This window comes from Amyelois transitella, chromosome 26 (genome assembly GCF_032362555.1).
Source record: "Amyelois transitella isolate CPQ chromosome 26, ilAmyTran1.1, whole genome shotgun sequence".
In the NCBI taxonomy this organism is placed as follows: Eukaryota; Metazoa; Arthropoda; class Insecta; order Lepidoptera; family Pyralidae; genus Amyelois; species Amyelois transitella.
Window position 1 is genome coordinate 1,947,456 of NC_083529.1, and position 13,698 is coordinate 1,961,153.

The 13,698-nt window shown below is 34.7% G+C and overlaps 2 protein-coding genes across 2 annotated transcripts; one reads left to right on the forward strand and one right to left on the reverse strand.

The window, feature by feature from the left end:
- Positions 1-674: 674 nt before the first annotated feature.
- LOC106138514 (uncharacterized) lies at positions 675-11,396 on the reverse strand. The gene is made up of 11 exons (XM_013339684.2): positions 11,156-11,396; positions 10,891-10,937; positions 10,251-10,409; positions 8,639-8,758; positions 8,162-8,299; positions 7,298-7,494; positions 6,486-6,688; positions 5,311-5,539; positions 4,371-4,580; positions 3,072-3,195; positions 675-2,765 (listed from the first exon to the last, which is right to left on the reverse strand). The coding sequence occupies exons 1-11, from the start codon at positions 11,201-11,203 to the stop codon at positions 2,597-2,599; spliced, it is 1,644 nt and encodes a 547-aa protein (XP_013195138.2). The 5' UTR covers positions 11,204-11,396; the 3' UTR covers positions 675-2,596.
- A 296-nt stretch (positions 11,397-11,692) lies between these two features.
- On the forward strand, positions 11,693-13,638 carry LOC106138513 (DNA polymerase epsilon subunit 2). Its single transcript, XM_013339683.2, has one exon. The coding sequence runs from the start codon at positions 11,785-11,787 to the stop codon at positions 13,360-13,362; it is 1,578 nt and encodes a 525-aa protein (XP_013195137.2). The 5' UTR covers positions 11,693-11,784; the 3' UTR covers positions 13,363-13,638.
- The last annotated feature ends 60 nt before the right edge of the window (positions 13,639-13,698 follow it).

The following is a 13,698-nucleotide window of genomic DNA, read 5'->3' on the forward strand; positions in this document are numbered from 1 at the left end:
ACGTCTGTTAGTATAAACATGTATATCTCACTTGTTTTAAATAGAAAAGAAAGAACTTTTTCTAATATTCAATTTGGTTCGTTATACATAATAAATTTAATTTTACAAATATTTTGCGCTGACTTGCTTAGATATGACACATTTTTATAAAAAATTGAAAATCACGTACGGCGTATGATTTTGGGACACCTATTAGAATAAGACCATTAGAATCTTATTCTGTAGATGGTAGAGGTCGTAAAGGCCAATACAATGTAGTATTTTTTTTTTATCAAGTAGATATTTATTTTTATATCGTTGAGTTACACCGTATAGTGTTAGGGCGCAGAAAAGACTGTAAACCATAGAATTCGGAATAGTATAAGACTATAGAAGTGGTAAATACTGGTAATTGTAACGTCTCAACGGTTGTGACATGATCAAAGCACGTGTTGTTTCCATCTTGTCTTCATTCGACAGCTTTACAACTGATCAGAAAATGTGCGCGATGCCAATATGCCATTTCTATTGTTTTATATTTTTTCGAAGTCTTTGCAATAAATGCTCCATAAATTGTGTGAAATTATGGCATTTCTTAAGTTAGACGACAATTAACATCGACCCTTTTATAACATTTACTAGAATAATGAATTTAAAACATCTAATTTTAAAATTTTAACAGGATTTATCCCCGAATTTATCAACTCAATTTTATCTAATTCGCAGAGAAACCTATTTCTTTTACAAATAGTATCAGCTTGTTGATGCAATCAATATAAGGAATGTTAAATTTTAGGGGCTTATTTTACGAACATTAATTATAGAATAACATACATACAACATACAGTTTAATAAATTCGTTAACAGATACATCATAGTGAGCTTATTTTATTCTTATTACAAAGCGGTAAGGTTGTTTTTATACATGCTTTGTCTTCATAATCGTCCGGACATCGTCACTGGGGAATGCCAGGTTTCACCTATAACCATGATCCTAAATTGGGTAAGTCAGGTTTTTTTACGAAGCGACTCCTGTGTGACCTCTGCAATCACACAGAAGTCGCTTCGTAAAAATGCAGGGGAACATACCCTGTATCATGGTTACACATCCAATCGCCTGAATATACCTACACTTTTCTCACGATGTTTTCTCTCACCATAAGATCATAGGTTAGCATTCACACTAATGTACGACACACACAAGATCTCTCGTTTACCATTCAGATACATTTAAATACTCTGTCACCGGTTCTCGCAAAATCTACTACTCGATAAAAAACAACATTAAATTTAAAATGAGACACAACGCATATAATATTGTCTTAATTATAATATTTTGTAGTAGTAATTTCACCTTACGTATTTGTATTTCGTCTGAAAAAAAAATCATTGAAATTTCTCGGTGTTTCTCGATGCGATCTTCATATAAACCTTTAGCGTACGGACAAAATAAACTTTATTTCATTAAAAAACAGTACAAATCTTTATAAACTTAATTGACATATACACAGATTTAAACAAAATCAGACTTTATTGTGACATTATAAAACAGAGAAAACATTAAACACCATCACACCCATAAAAAAAACTTCATAAGAACGATATAAAGAAATTTTAAACATCATAATACATTTTATCACAGCTTCAATTTTGTTATATGCCCAAATAAAATATGAAATTTAAACAAACACACTTCATTTTACAAGCGAATTTAGACCTATAAGTACAATTTTTTTATCTGCATATCATTCAGACAGTATAATTAATGAATTAATGGTCACTCATTCTTGTTTTTGCGCTATCAATCGAGTAAACATTCAAACAATAATGAAAAAGGAAATATTTTACAAGAAGAAATAACCAACTTAAAATTTTAACACAAATTGTTGCGCTTAAAACGTAGTATAATTTGAGTAAGTACTTACACTACAAACTTATCCAGAACTTATTTTGCAAGCCAATTTAGAGCCATTTTGCGCTTATTTTTTTTTAATTCTTATTGTTTAAGCGCTAAAGTCAGAGCTTTACTCTGCTTAGGTCTTTACGACAAGGTATAACTGACAATGCCAAGACTATATAGGTACTCCCATAACTTTAACTTGTTTTAAAAATATAACTTCATATTTATGTGGAGTTCAGATTTTTAAGTATTAACCTTCTGTTTAGGCCTAATATGTATGGGAATGACATGAATTAAACAAGATATAAACAAGTTCTATATAATATCTAAGTGTCAATTCTCTCAGCGTGTTCGTATAGAATAGTGACGCCATGTTTTTTCCGCCAAACTGACACTAACAGCTATATTTATATGTGCGTAATGTAGTTCAGCTATTTAACTATTAGTTATACTCTGTTGAAGGCCAGATTGTTAAGAAAATTAGTGATAAAACTTTAACAAGTGATGATAAAAATCCATATATATCTTAATGTATATTTTCAAATTATTGTTGTGTTCTGACGCCATATTTTCTTAGCACATTTTCCTTTAGCGCTTAATAATCAGAGTCTATCAGTAAGTCTGACTATAAATAAGTACATTCTATTAAGGTCCAATATTTAAGTAAAATTATATATAGTACAATAAACTGTAATTTTATAAACAAATGTAGCACATTTAAGTGTCAATCCTCTCAGCGTGTTCAGATAGAGTACTGACACCATGCTTCCCCGCCACTCTGACATTGTGGGCACTAACAGCCGTATTTATATGTGCGTTATGAAGTTCAGCAATTTGTGTGGAACAAGCCGCGGCCGGATCGCCGGAACCTGTGAGGCTGCCTAGCCTGGGGACGGGAAATCAATCAATCTATCATTATACGATACTTCATATCGCTTAATAATTGTCAAAACGTTTGGTTTCACAACATTGGTTGACGTCAAATAAATTACTTAAAACTAAGATTACTGCCGCTTCCAAGGCGTCAATGCAGAAGAAGCTGTAACAAACTGCACTGCAGCATTTTCTTCAACAACGTCAACTTCACAATTATCCAAACTTAGAATAGAATGTAGACTGATCGATCTGAATCTGTCTATCCCATAAAGGATTAAGACTTAGTTAGACAAACTTAGACTTAGTCTCCACTCACCAGAACTCATTCCCTGGATGCGCATTCCCGTCCCAAGGATAAGTCATAACGAGTAATTTGCCGGCGTGTTCTCCCGTCAATTTCGCGGCCGGTTCACGATTTTCCAATTGAACGTTGATACCACCTTGAAAACGTAAATCAATCAATAAATCAATTTATTTAAAACTAGCTGTGCCTGCGACTTCGTCCGCGTGGATTTGGGCATTATGAAAACCCTCAAGGATGAATAATTTTCCCCGTTTTTTTCACATATTCCATTATATCTTTGCTCTATTATAGTTGCAGCGTGATGTTATATAGCCTAAAGTCTTCCTCGATAAATGGTCTATTCAACGCAAAAAAAATTAATTCGAACCAGTAGTTCCTGAGAAACTCTTCAGCTTTATTATATTAGTATAGATAAATCAATTCAGGACGTCCTGACAAAGGGTCAGGTCAAGAGTACCAGAAACCGACGAGCTTGTATGAAGAGAGTAATGAGTGTGGATGAAGCGAAAGATGTTTGCAGAGATCGTGACAAGTGGAAGGATGTAGTCTCTGCCTTCCCCTTTAGGAAAAAGGCGCGACATTATGATTATGATGTATGTAATCAATTTGTTTAATTATACACAACAGGTTACAACCAAAAGTAGCAAGTAACATTATATATAATTGTATGAATTTAATTATAGAATGAGGTATTATTTTTGTTAGTTTCCAATACTTTTTAGATTTTAATATTAATATTGTTATTTTAATAAGACAAGCTTTCAAACTGGAACCTAACTAAAGTACAAGTCTTTTATCTTTTTGTGCAAGCTACCATGAGGACCGCTTACCTTCCCCCTTATATATCATCTATTTGGTTGTATGCATATTTGTAACGCGATAACTTTCGAACCGCCCATCTGATTTTGATGAAATTCAAAAAGTAATTAGGGTATGTCAATAGAATTTTTAAGTTCCTTGCAACAAAATCAGTTCAGTCGTTTTTGAGATACTCGGCGACCAAATAACATAATGTGCCGTGTGGTTCCCGGCACCAATACAAAAAGAATAGGACCACTCCATCTCTTTCACATGGATGTCGTTAAAGGCGACTAAGGGATAGGTTTACAAACTTGGGATTCTTTTTTAGGCGATGGGTTAGCAACCTGTCACTATTTGAGTCTCAATTCTATCATTAAGCCAAATAGCTGAACGTAGACATTCAGTCTTTTTAAGACTGTTGGCTCGGTCTACCCCGCAAGGGATATAGACGTGACCATATGTATGTATGTAAATAACATAAGAAAAAAATATAAATAAAAGGTTTCTCACCTCTTGGATGTTTCTTGCATTCAAAGAATATCTTCTTCTCATCGCTCTCGCCAAATAAAGCTAGTATACCAGCGCTGGGGCGAATATACGCGAAGTTTACATCCGAGACGTGATTCAACAAGTCCTTTTTGAGGTAAGACCTTATCCTTTCTAGAAATGATAGCACGTAAACGTCCGTTTGGTGTGGCGATATCTTCCACACTCCTAAACCTGGGAAGAGAATTTTTCTTTTATTTACTTACTTGACTTTTTTTTTTGACGGCCATAATTGTTTTAATCTGCCGTTTGTGAATAACTGATTTTTCATGCGAGTGTACTTGTTTTTTTATGTTTACTTTATTTATAAGATTTACAAAAAAATAAATTCACTAGACAGTTACATACTAGAAACTAATAAATTGAATTATATCCATACTATTAATAAAGAGAAAAGATTTGTATTTTTGTAACGTAATCCGTTACAAAAATACTCAAAACTACTGGCCTGATTTTTATAAACAGCCTCTAACAAAGTAGTTTTGCTCTAAGATGCTCAACCTCTTATAACACACCTCTATATGTAATATTATCTCATGTTCTATTAAAACGTTTTAAATACATACTTACGACGCCTAATGATATTGATAAATGCGTATTTTTCCACCTTTCGCTCTATAATCAGCCGCTAACAAAGTAGTTATGTTCTTAAATGTTCAACCTCATATAAAAGACATCATAACCTTTTTAAATGTGGCAACTCCTTAAATACTTACCTATATTGACTTATTACTTTATTATATTGACAAAACAACTTCTTCCGCCTATTCCGTTCTATAAACAGCCTCTTACAAAGTTATTTCGACTAAGATACTCAGCCTCTAATAACATACCTTTGTATCGAATATTATTTCATGTACTATTTTTTTTTTTTATTATATTTTTTTTTATAATAAATACTTACCACACCCAATGATATTGACAAACGCGTCTTTTTCCGCCTCCCTCGCTCTATAATCAGCCTCTAACAAAGTAGTTTCGACTAAGATGCTCAACCTCTTATAATAGACCTCATTGTCGAATATTATATCAGTGCCAGGAACTTTGACGTAACGGTCGGTATAGCGTTTGTCTTCGGATTTCTCCGATATATTGACGTAGGAAGTGAGCTCTTCGTGCGTGTAGCTGTGTACCTGAAAAAAAAAATGAGTAATTGATCACATTTTTTATTAAAATGTGAATATTTGAGAAAGGCCGAGGCGAACATAGCTTTATTAAATACATACATATGGTCACGTCTATATCCCTTGCAGGGCAGACAGAGCCAACAGTCCTGAAAGGACTGAATGGCCACGTTCAGCTATTTGGCTTAATAGAATTGAGATTCAAACAGTGACAGGTTGCTAGCCCATCGCCTAAAAAAGAATCCCAAGTTTGTAAGCCTATCCCTTAGTCGCCTTTTACGACATCCATGGGAAAGAGATGGAGTGGTCCTATTCTTTTTTTGTATTGGTGCCGGGAACCTCGCAGCACTTATTAAATGTCTGAGAAAATTTAAAATTTTCAATATACCGATAAGCTGCCTTAAACATGGTATGCAAGGATTTTGAAAGTTGTACTCCGCCTACCCCACCGGGTATAAAAACGAAATTCTGCCAGTTTGTCTGTCTGTAACAATTTCACGGAAGAACCGCTGGACGGGAGAAATACTACGTGCTACGTATATAATGTTTGTGTACTCGTATTGAGCGTTACTTCTTCAAAGTCAAACCACTGAATCAATTTTGAGCAAAAATTAAAGCATTAGAACATAAGCAAATTTTTCTTAATTACATACATACATACATAAAATCACGCCTCTTTCCCGGAGGGGTAGGCAGAGACTACCTCTTTCCACTTGCCACGATCTCCGCATACTTCCTTCGCTTTATCCACATTCATAACTCTCTTCATACAAGCTCGGCGGTTTCGGGTACTTTTGACCTGACCCTTTACCAGGACGTCCTTAATTTGATCAATATACGTTCGTCTAGGTCTTCCCACTTCGACTTTTATTAACTTTTCCAATTTTTCTTAATTACTACGAGAAAATGGAAAAACTGGAACTCTTACCTTACCATATCATAAAAATCAACATACCTGATAGAATTCCGACCACATCTGCCTCCACATGTGCTTAGTGGACTGATTGTTCCTCACGTAAGTGGTCTTCAACACGTTCAGACATGTCGTCGGCGTCACTTCCTCACCGTAGCCGTTGTCCAAACTGTTCTGCTGTTCAGTTATCAATATGTCTTCGCAATCCATGCGCAGTTTGCGTTCGAATCTTGCGCCTATTAAGCCTGGAATATGAAATAAACTTACATACATAGATACATATAATCACATCTATATCCGTTGCGGGGTAGACAGAGCCGAAAGTCTTGAAAATACTGATACGCCTAAAAATGAACTTGTAGGAAGTATAGTTACAGAGTTAGTTATTCCCACAGAAGATAGAAGGAGAAAATAGGTGAGAAATAATCAGTTTAAAATTACTATACTATATTATTGAACATACAAATTAAGAATAATTGACAATAAACATTAAATCTGACATACATATATACATACATATGATCACGTCTATATCCCTAGCGGGGTAGACAGAGCCACCAGTCTTGAAAAGACTGATAGGCCACGCTCAGCTGTTTGGCTTAGTGATAGAATTGAGATTCAAATAGTGACAGGTTGCTAGCCCATAGCCTAAAAGAGGAACCCCAAGTTTATAAGCCTATCCCTTAGTCGCCTTTAACGACATCCGTGGGAAAGAGATGGAGTGGTCCTATTCTTTTTTGTAATGGTGCCGGGAGCCACACGGCATAAGAATTAAATCTGTCATTTTTCTGACTAAACAAAATCCATGGCAACCGTTGCTATTAACCGTTCAAGAAGTTTGCCTACAAACTCACCAATTATAACTGCATTCTCTTCCACTCCCTTCTCCATGACAACTCCTGCATTATTTCTAGAACCATCGTTGATACATTCCGTATGGCCGCTGACGTATACCATCGCCGAGAGTTTCATTTCGTCGTAGGAGAGACAGTTTTCAAGGATCAATGGCGGTTTCTGTTGTAGAGTACCGATCGACTCCCATCCGTCGTAGCTGGAAGCATATAAAACATACATACATATTATATTCACGTCTATATCCCTTGCAGGGTAAATAACATACATACATACATACATTTAATTACGTCTATATCCCTTACAGGGTAAATAAATACGTACATACATACATATAATTACGTCTATATCCCTTACAGGGTAAATAAATACGTACATACATACCTACATATAATTATGTCTATATCTCTTACAAGGTAAATAAATACGTACATACATACATATAATTACGTCTATATCTCTTACAGGGTAAATAAATACGTACGTACATACATACATATAATCACGTCTATATCCCTTGCAAGGGTAAATAAATACATACATACATATAATTACATCTTTTTCCCTTACAGGGTAAATAAGTACGTACATACATACATATAATCACGTATATATCCCTTGCGGGGTAGACAGAGCGAATAGTCTTGAAAAGGCCACGTTCAGCTGTATGACTTAACGATGGAATTGAGATTCAAAGAGTGACAGGTTGCTAGCCCATCGCCAAGAAGAATCCACAGTTTTATAAGCCTTTCCTTAAGTCGCCTTTTACGAAATCCATGGAAAAGATATGGAGTAGTCCTATTTCGAAGTGCCGGAAACCACACGGCAGTAATTAAGCCTTTGTTATTTATTTAAAAGTAACTAACCCCGTCTCTCCGGTCAGTAACAAATAATGGTCATTTTCCTCCATGAAGGTGACCGCTCGCTTCTTCAATATCCTGTCGATGAGGTCTGGCACCGTCATGTCTTTATAGAAAGCTTTTTCTATGGCGGTCCCAAACTCCCTGAAAAAAGGCAATCATATATATGTTTATATATATTTCGCCTTCAATCACATATATAATTTTTGCCTTTAGTCAAAAGGTCGCCTTCTACAGAAAGCATTACTGACACAAGAGTAAGGAACTATGTATAGATTTGACAAAAGCAATCATGTTTTTTAATCCCACAAATATTTCGACCAGAATTGGAAAATAAAGAAACATATTTGTATTGTAGGTATGTTATGCTTAGAAATATTGTTAGTACGAAGTAGTTAACACAAATTATACAGGTGTTAACAGCCAAAATTTTTAGTTTATATTCTTGTCTTTTCCATTAACTTTACGTTAAAAAATCCTTACCTTTTATAAATGAGGAAATGTGTCATAAGATATAGCACCCTCTCGTGTATGATGGGGTATGTAGAGGCAACATTCTTCTTTAAATTCTCTATAGGCCTGCTTTCTTTGAGCTCGTGTAATCTGCGAAAAAATGTTAAGTAATAATTAAATGTTTATATACATACAGAGACTGTTGTTGAGGGATTCATATAGACGTGATTATATGTATGTATTTAATTATACATATCATCCCGCGTGATTCCCCCACAGGGGTAGGTAGACGATCGTAGAAAAGATAGATAGATAACCCATATTAAACAGTTGATACTCATTTACCTAGTGTACTTTCAGGTCACATCCTCTTTGAGAGGAGCCCAGGATATGGTCTTGATACTATAGATTGGCAAGTCTGGTATTTAAAAAGGTATTTTCCTGCCCAACTGGTCCATAACTTTTGCAGGGGATTCTTAGCAATATTGGATTATGTTTACACAAATAGTTGCCTGAATGTGCAGGTTTAAAAAAACTTGAGACTTATCCTTGTGGTTATGGGCACCAATAGAAAAAGAATAGGACCACTCCACTCATGGATGTCGTAGAAGGCGACTGAGGGATAGGCTGATATAGGTACTTGAGGTTCCTCTTTTAGGCTATGGGCTAGCAACCTGTTACTATTTGAATCTCAATTCTGTCACTAAGCCAAACAGCTGGACGTGGCATTTCAGTCTTTTAATGGCTGTTGGCTTTGTCTGGCTCGCAGAAGATATAGACGTGATTATATGATTCAAAATTAAAATGCCTAAAATTAACTTTTACGAAAGACTTTAGTAACTACCTCATAATAAGTCGCAATACAGTAATAAATGATATCACTTCAATAACGAAACAAAAACAAACAAATGAATTACTAATAAAATTCCAGACTATGATTTCATCCTTGTTCTTCCATTACGTATGAAGGTCAAATACATTAAGATGTTATATTGTCTGTAACTCCATGTTATCCCTTACTCGCTCATGGCATCTGTCCCAATGTCTGTTTTTATGTATGTACGTTTAGATCTTTAAAACAACACAATTGATTTTTATGCAGTTTTTTTATAGACGAAGTGATTCAAAGGTTTATATGTATTAATGCAACCCATGCAAAGTTGTGTCGAGAAGATGAGCGTTGGTGGTTGAATTGGTAAGGTGCCCGCCTAAAATATGTGTAGCGCAAAAAAGATATAGGTTCGAATCCTACCCTGGCCATGTACCAATGACTATTTTCCAAGTTATGTACATTAGTTTGAATACTAACTGATGCTCTTACGGTGACGGAAACATCTTAAGGAAACCTGCACATTCAGGCAACTGGATGCGTAACCATGATCAATCCAATATGGGTTGGTAAAGTTGCCCTGGCAAAGGATGTGGAAGTCAGATGGAAGTTGCTTCGTGTAAAAACCTGACTCACCCAATCCAGGAGTCATGCTGCATACAGCTGGGACTAAAGCCTACAGGAAGAAAGAAAAACTGGTGCGAAACCGGAGCAGTTGAATGAGATGGAGTGATCCTTTCTTTTTAATTTTGCCAGGAGTCACACAGTACATATTAAATTGATTGTTACATCAATACTTTCAGATTTATTTACCTCACAGTCTCAATGGGGAACGGCACTGGAAATGCTTTGCTCTTCTTGATGAGTTCATCCAAATCATCTGTTACATTGGCTTTGGGTAGGTCTATACATTGTCTCAGTAGCTCATTAGTTTCTTTGCTCATACTCGGAAAACACCAGTCTGGTTTGCACCTGTGATTGAGTAAAATTTGATGATTTACTTATACATTGTCAATTTAATACAAGTTAAAATAATTTATGAAGAAAGCGAACTTGTTGTTAGGTTAAATTATTTCAAATACCCTCAACAATTAGTATCCCTAACATGCTCAAAAATAAATCATGCCATTGATTCCAATTTTGTGAAATACGGCTGTAAATTTGGTTTTCATAAACCCTTTATGATTATTTAAGTTACTTGTTTGTGATTTTTATACTTTGGTAGCCATTGCACAGGCAGACTACTTTTTCTGGAAATCCCCATGGGAGCAATGCCCATGGGGATTTCCAGAAAAAGTAGCCTCTGTTATTTCAAAAGGTCAATTCTATCTGTGTACCAAATTTCATCAATATCGGTAGTAGTTTTTAAGTTTATTTGTTACAAACATACAAAAATGCAAACCTTCCCTCTTTATTATTAGTTAGGAATAATTTAAAGAAAACCGTATCTTACCAGGACAGATTTAGGAAATGCCGAAGATCCATCTTATATGCCGTTGTCTGTAATATAAAAAAAGTTAAAGAAAATAGTGGATTCATGATGAATGATTCATTATCACTGCGCAAAATCTCGGCAAAGGATAACTCAAATTCTATGAATAAACCTGTTTAATATTGTATTATTTGTAAAGAGACCAAACTAAGATTGCCCGGAAAACAGAGCTCTACCGATTACCTACAGTACAATCACGAAATTTATGAATAAATAATGAACTTACTGAAACTTTGTGATTAAATAATATTTGTACTGTTCTAACGATGTTCATATAACAGTTATGAAGTATTAATGCTCACTTCCCTTAACTAGAAAAGAAAAACTATTTATAAACTACAGAAAACACAAATGAAATAATAGCAAATAGCACATTAACTAATAATTTCAGAAATCGTGTTAATCGCAAATTCGCATTACGAAATTTGCAGGTAGTGCAATAGGTAGGTACCTACTTAAAATGTAGGTGCATGACAGAAGACACTGACTGACAATCGCACTGTAAATTTTAGTGTTGCAATTTATAAATAATCTACTGGAAGTATAGAAATCTGAAGCATTCACTATTAAAGTGAGAAAAATTACATTATTTGTTACACACTTTAATTTTTTCCATTCTGGGAATTAAAAACTACCAATGTCAAAATTAATTTAACTTTTTTTTTTTACTTCAGCCCCAGCCGTTAGCGATGGCAATGCTTATCTTTTGTTGTCAAATGTCAATGCCATTTTTGTCAATTTCATTTATTTATTTTGGCGGGCAGATTGTAAGAAGACACATACGCTACCTATTCAATTCAATAAATAGTAGGAATTTCATTCGTTTTTCTCTGAAAAGTGCTATGTTATCAAAAAATGGCAGATCTGCAGAAAATTCGATCTGATGTTCACAATACGTTTAAACTCAGTGGTTTTACAACTCGGCGGGAGGCGACTACTTTCGTCGCTGAACAACTTCTTCCACTGACTATTCAAGAAAGACAGAAGATGCTAGATAAGCTTACCACACGCTTACTTCACCAGTGCCTCTCACAGCCTGTCCTTGAAAAGGAACATGTAGAAACTGCCTTCAAAGAATGTTCTTCACAAGGTCTTGAGGAGACTGAAACTGTTTTGAACATCATTGATGCATTTAGCATTCCGAAGTTAAAGTATGACACAGAAAGGAAGAAATTCACGAAAGATCTGTTAAATACCAATAATTTGTATCCTGACCCGAAATGGAAAGCACAGTTTTTGATAGATAGATATATGATCATATGGCAAAGGACTGTTAGAAATAAACTTTTTGCACAAGAAACTTTACCGAGTATGGCGGAAGAAAAGAGGTTTCAATTGCGTAAAGTAGAGGTACTGTTGAGTTCTTCTAGTAAAATTGATGAAGTTATTGTTTTGGGGCTATTGACACAATTGACAGAAGGAAAGTTTTACATTGAAGATCCAACTGGAAGTGTGCTACTTGATATGACCCAGACTAGGTATCATTCTGGTTTGTTTACCGAAAATAGTTTTGTTTTGGCTGAAGGTTATTATGAAGACAAAGTGCTACATGTCATGGGTCTTGTGTTACCGCCTTCAGAAAATAGAGCAACATCTTTACCATATTTTGGAAGTTTAAATACTTTTGGAGGAAAATCAAAGACATTGTTGAAAAACTCTCAAAGTTTACTTAAAATTGAGCAAGAGAATGAAGATGGCATGTTTATATTTTTGTCAGATGTTTGGCTTGATAATCTAAAAGTTTTAGCAAAATTAAAAACTTTGTTTTCAGGGTTTAATGAATTTCCTCCAATAGCAATTATACTTATGGGTGAATTTCTCTCTTGCCCTTATGGATATGAACATAGCACTCAGCTTAAAATAGCTTTGACAAATTTGGCAGATATCATTAATCAGTTCTCAAAATTAAAAGAGTCTTGTAAATTTGTATTTATACCAGGTCGTGGTGACCCTTCTGCTCCAAATATACTCCCAAGACCACCAATACCAAGCTCTATTACCACAGACATAAGAGACAAATTGGGCAACTCAGTAATATTCACAACAAATCCATGTCGAATACAGTATTGTACTCAGGAAATGGTACTTCTCAGGCAGGATTTGGTCATGAAAATGTGTAGGAATTCAATACATTTTCCTGACACAGGAGATATTCCAGATCATTTGACAAAGACTTTGTTAAGTCAATGTACTCTATCACCTTTGACATTAGGTGTTCAACCTGTTTATTGGAAGCATGCTGATGCATTGAGTTTATATCCTTTACCAGATTTAGTTATTGTTGCGGATCATTTCCAACCATATACCAGAACTTACCAAGACTGTCAAGTTGTGAATCCCGGGTCATTTCCTAGGACAGAGTTTTCTTTTAAAGTTTATATACCTTCAAGCAGAACTGTTGAGGATTCTCAAATTCCAAAGGAAGAAAATTAGTAAGAAAAAAATGGCTTTGACACCCAACCATCAGTGGTTTTGGGTTCATGTTTATATCCTAAGAAGGCTTAAAACTTGTTTTTGGTCTCAATCAATTGTAGACTGATATTATTACCAGATAACTGATTGTAAATAATGAAATAAAGAACATATTTATTCTAACATCTTTATTATTTTTAAATATTGCTTACAAAAACTATATTTACAAATGAAAGATTTTATTAAATTCATCAAAAATTTTCATTCAGGGACGGATTCATACATTATTTATTGTTTAAATTGATATTTAACATGTCCATGATATACTACAAAATAATTAAATCCTTTATATTATAA

Excerpts from the sequence above, each read along its gene's own strand:
- LOC106138514 (XM_013339684.2), bottom strand. The coding sequence starts at position 11,203 with ATGAACATCGTTAGAACAGTACAAATATTATTTAATCACAAAGTTTCA. Across the intron at positions 10,938-11,155 it reads TATTTAATCACAAAGTTTCA|ACAACGGCATATAAGATGGA; the intron begins GTAAGTTCATTA and ends TTTATATTACAG. Across the intron at positions 8,300-8,638 it reads CATTTCCTCATTTATAAAAG|GGAGTTTGGGACCGCCATAG; the intron begins GTAAGGATTTTT and ends GCCTTTTTTCAG.
- LOC106138513 (XM_013339683.2), top strand. The coding sequence starts at position 11,785 with ATGGCAGATCTGCAGAAAATTCGATCTGATGTTCACAATACGTTTAAA.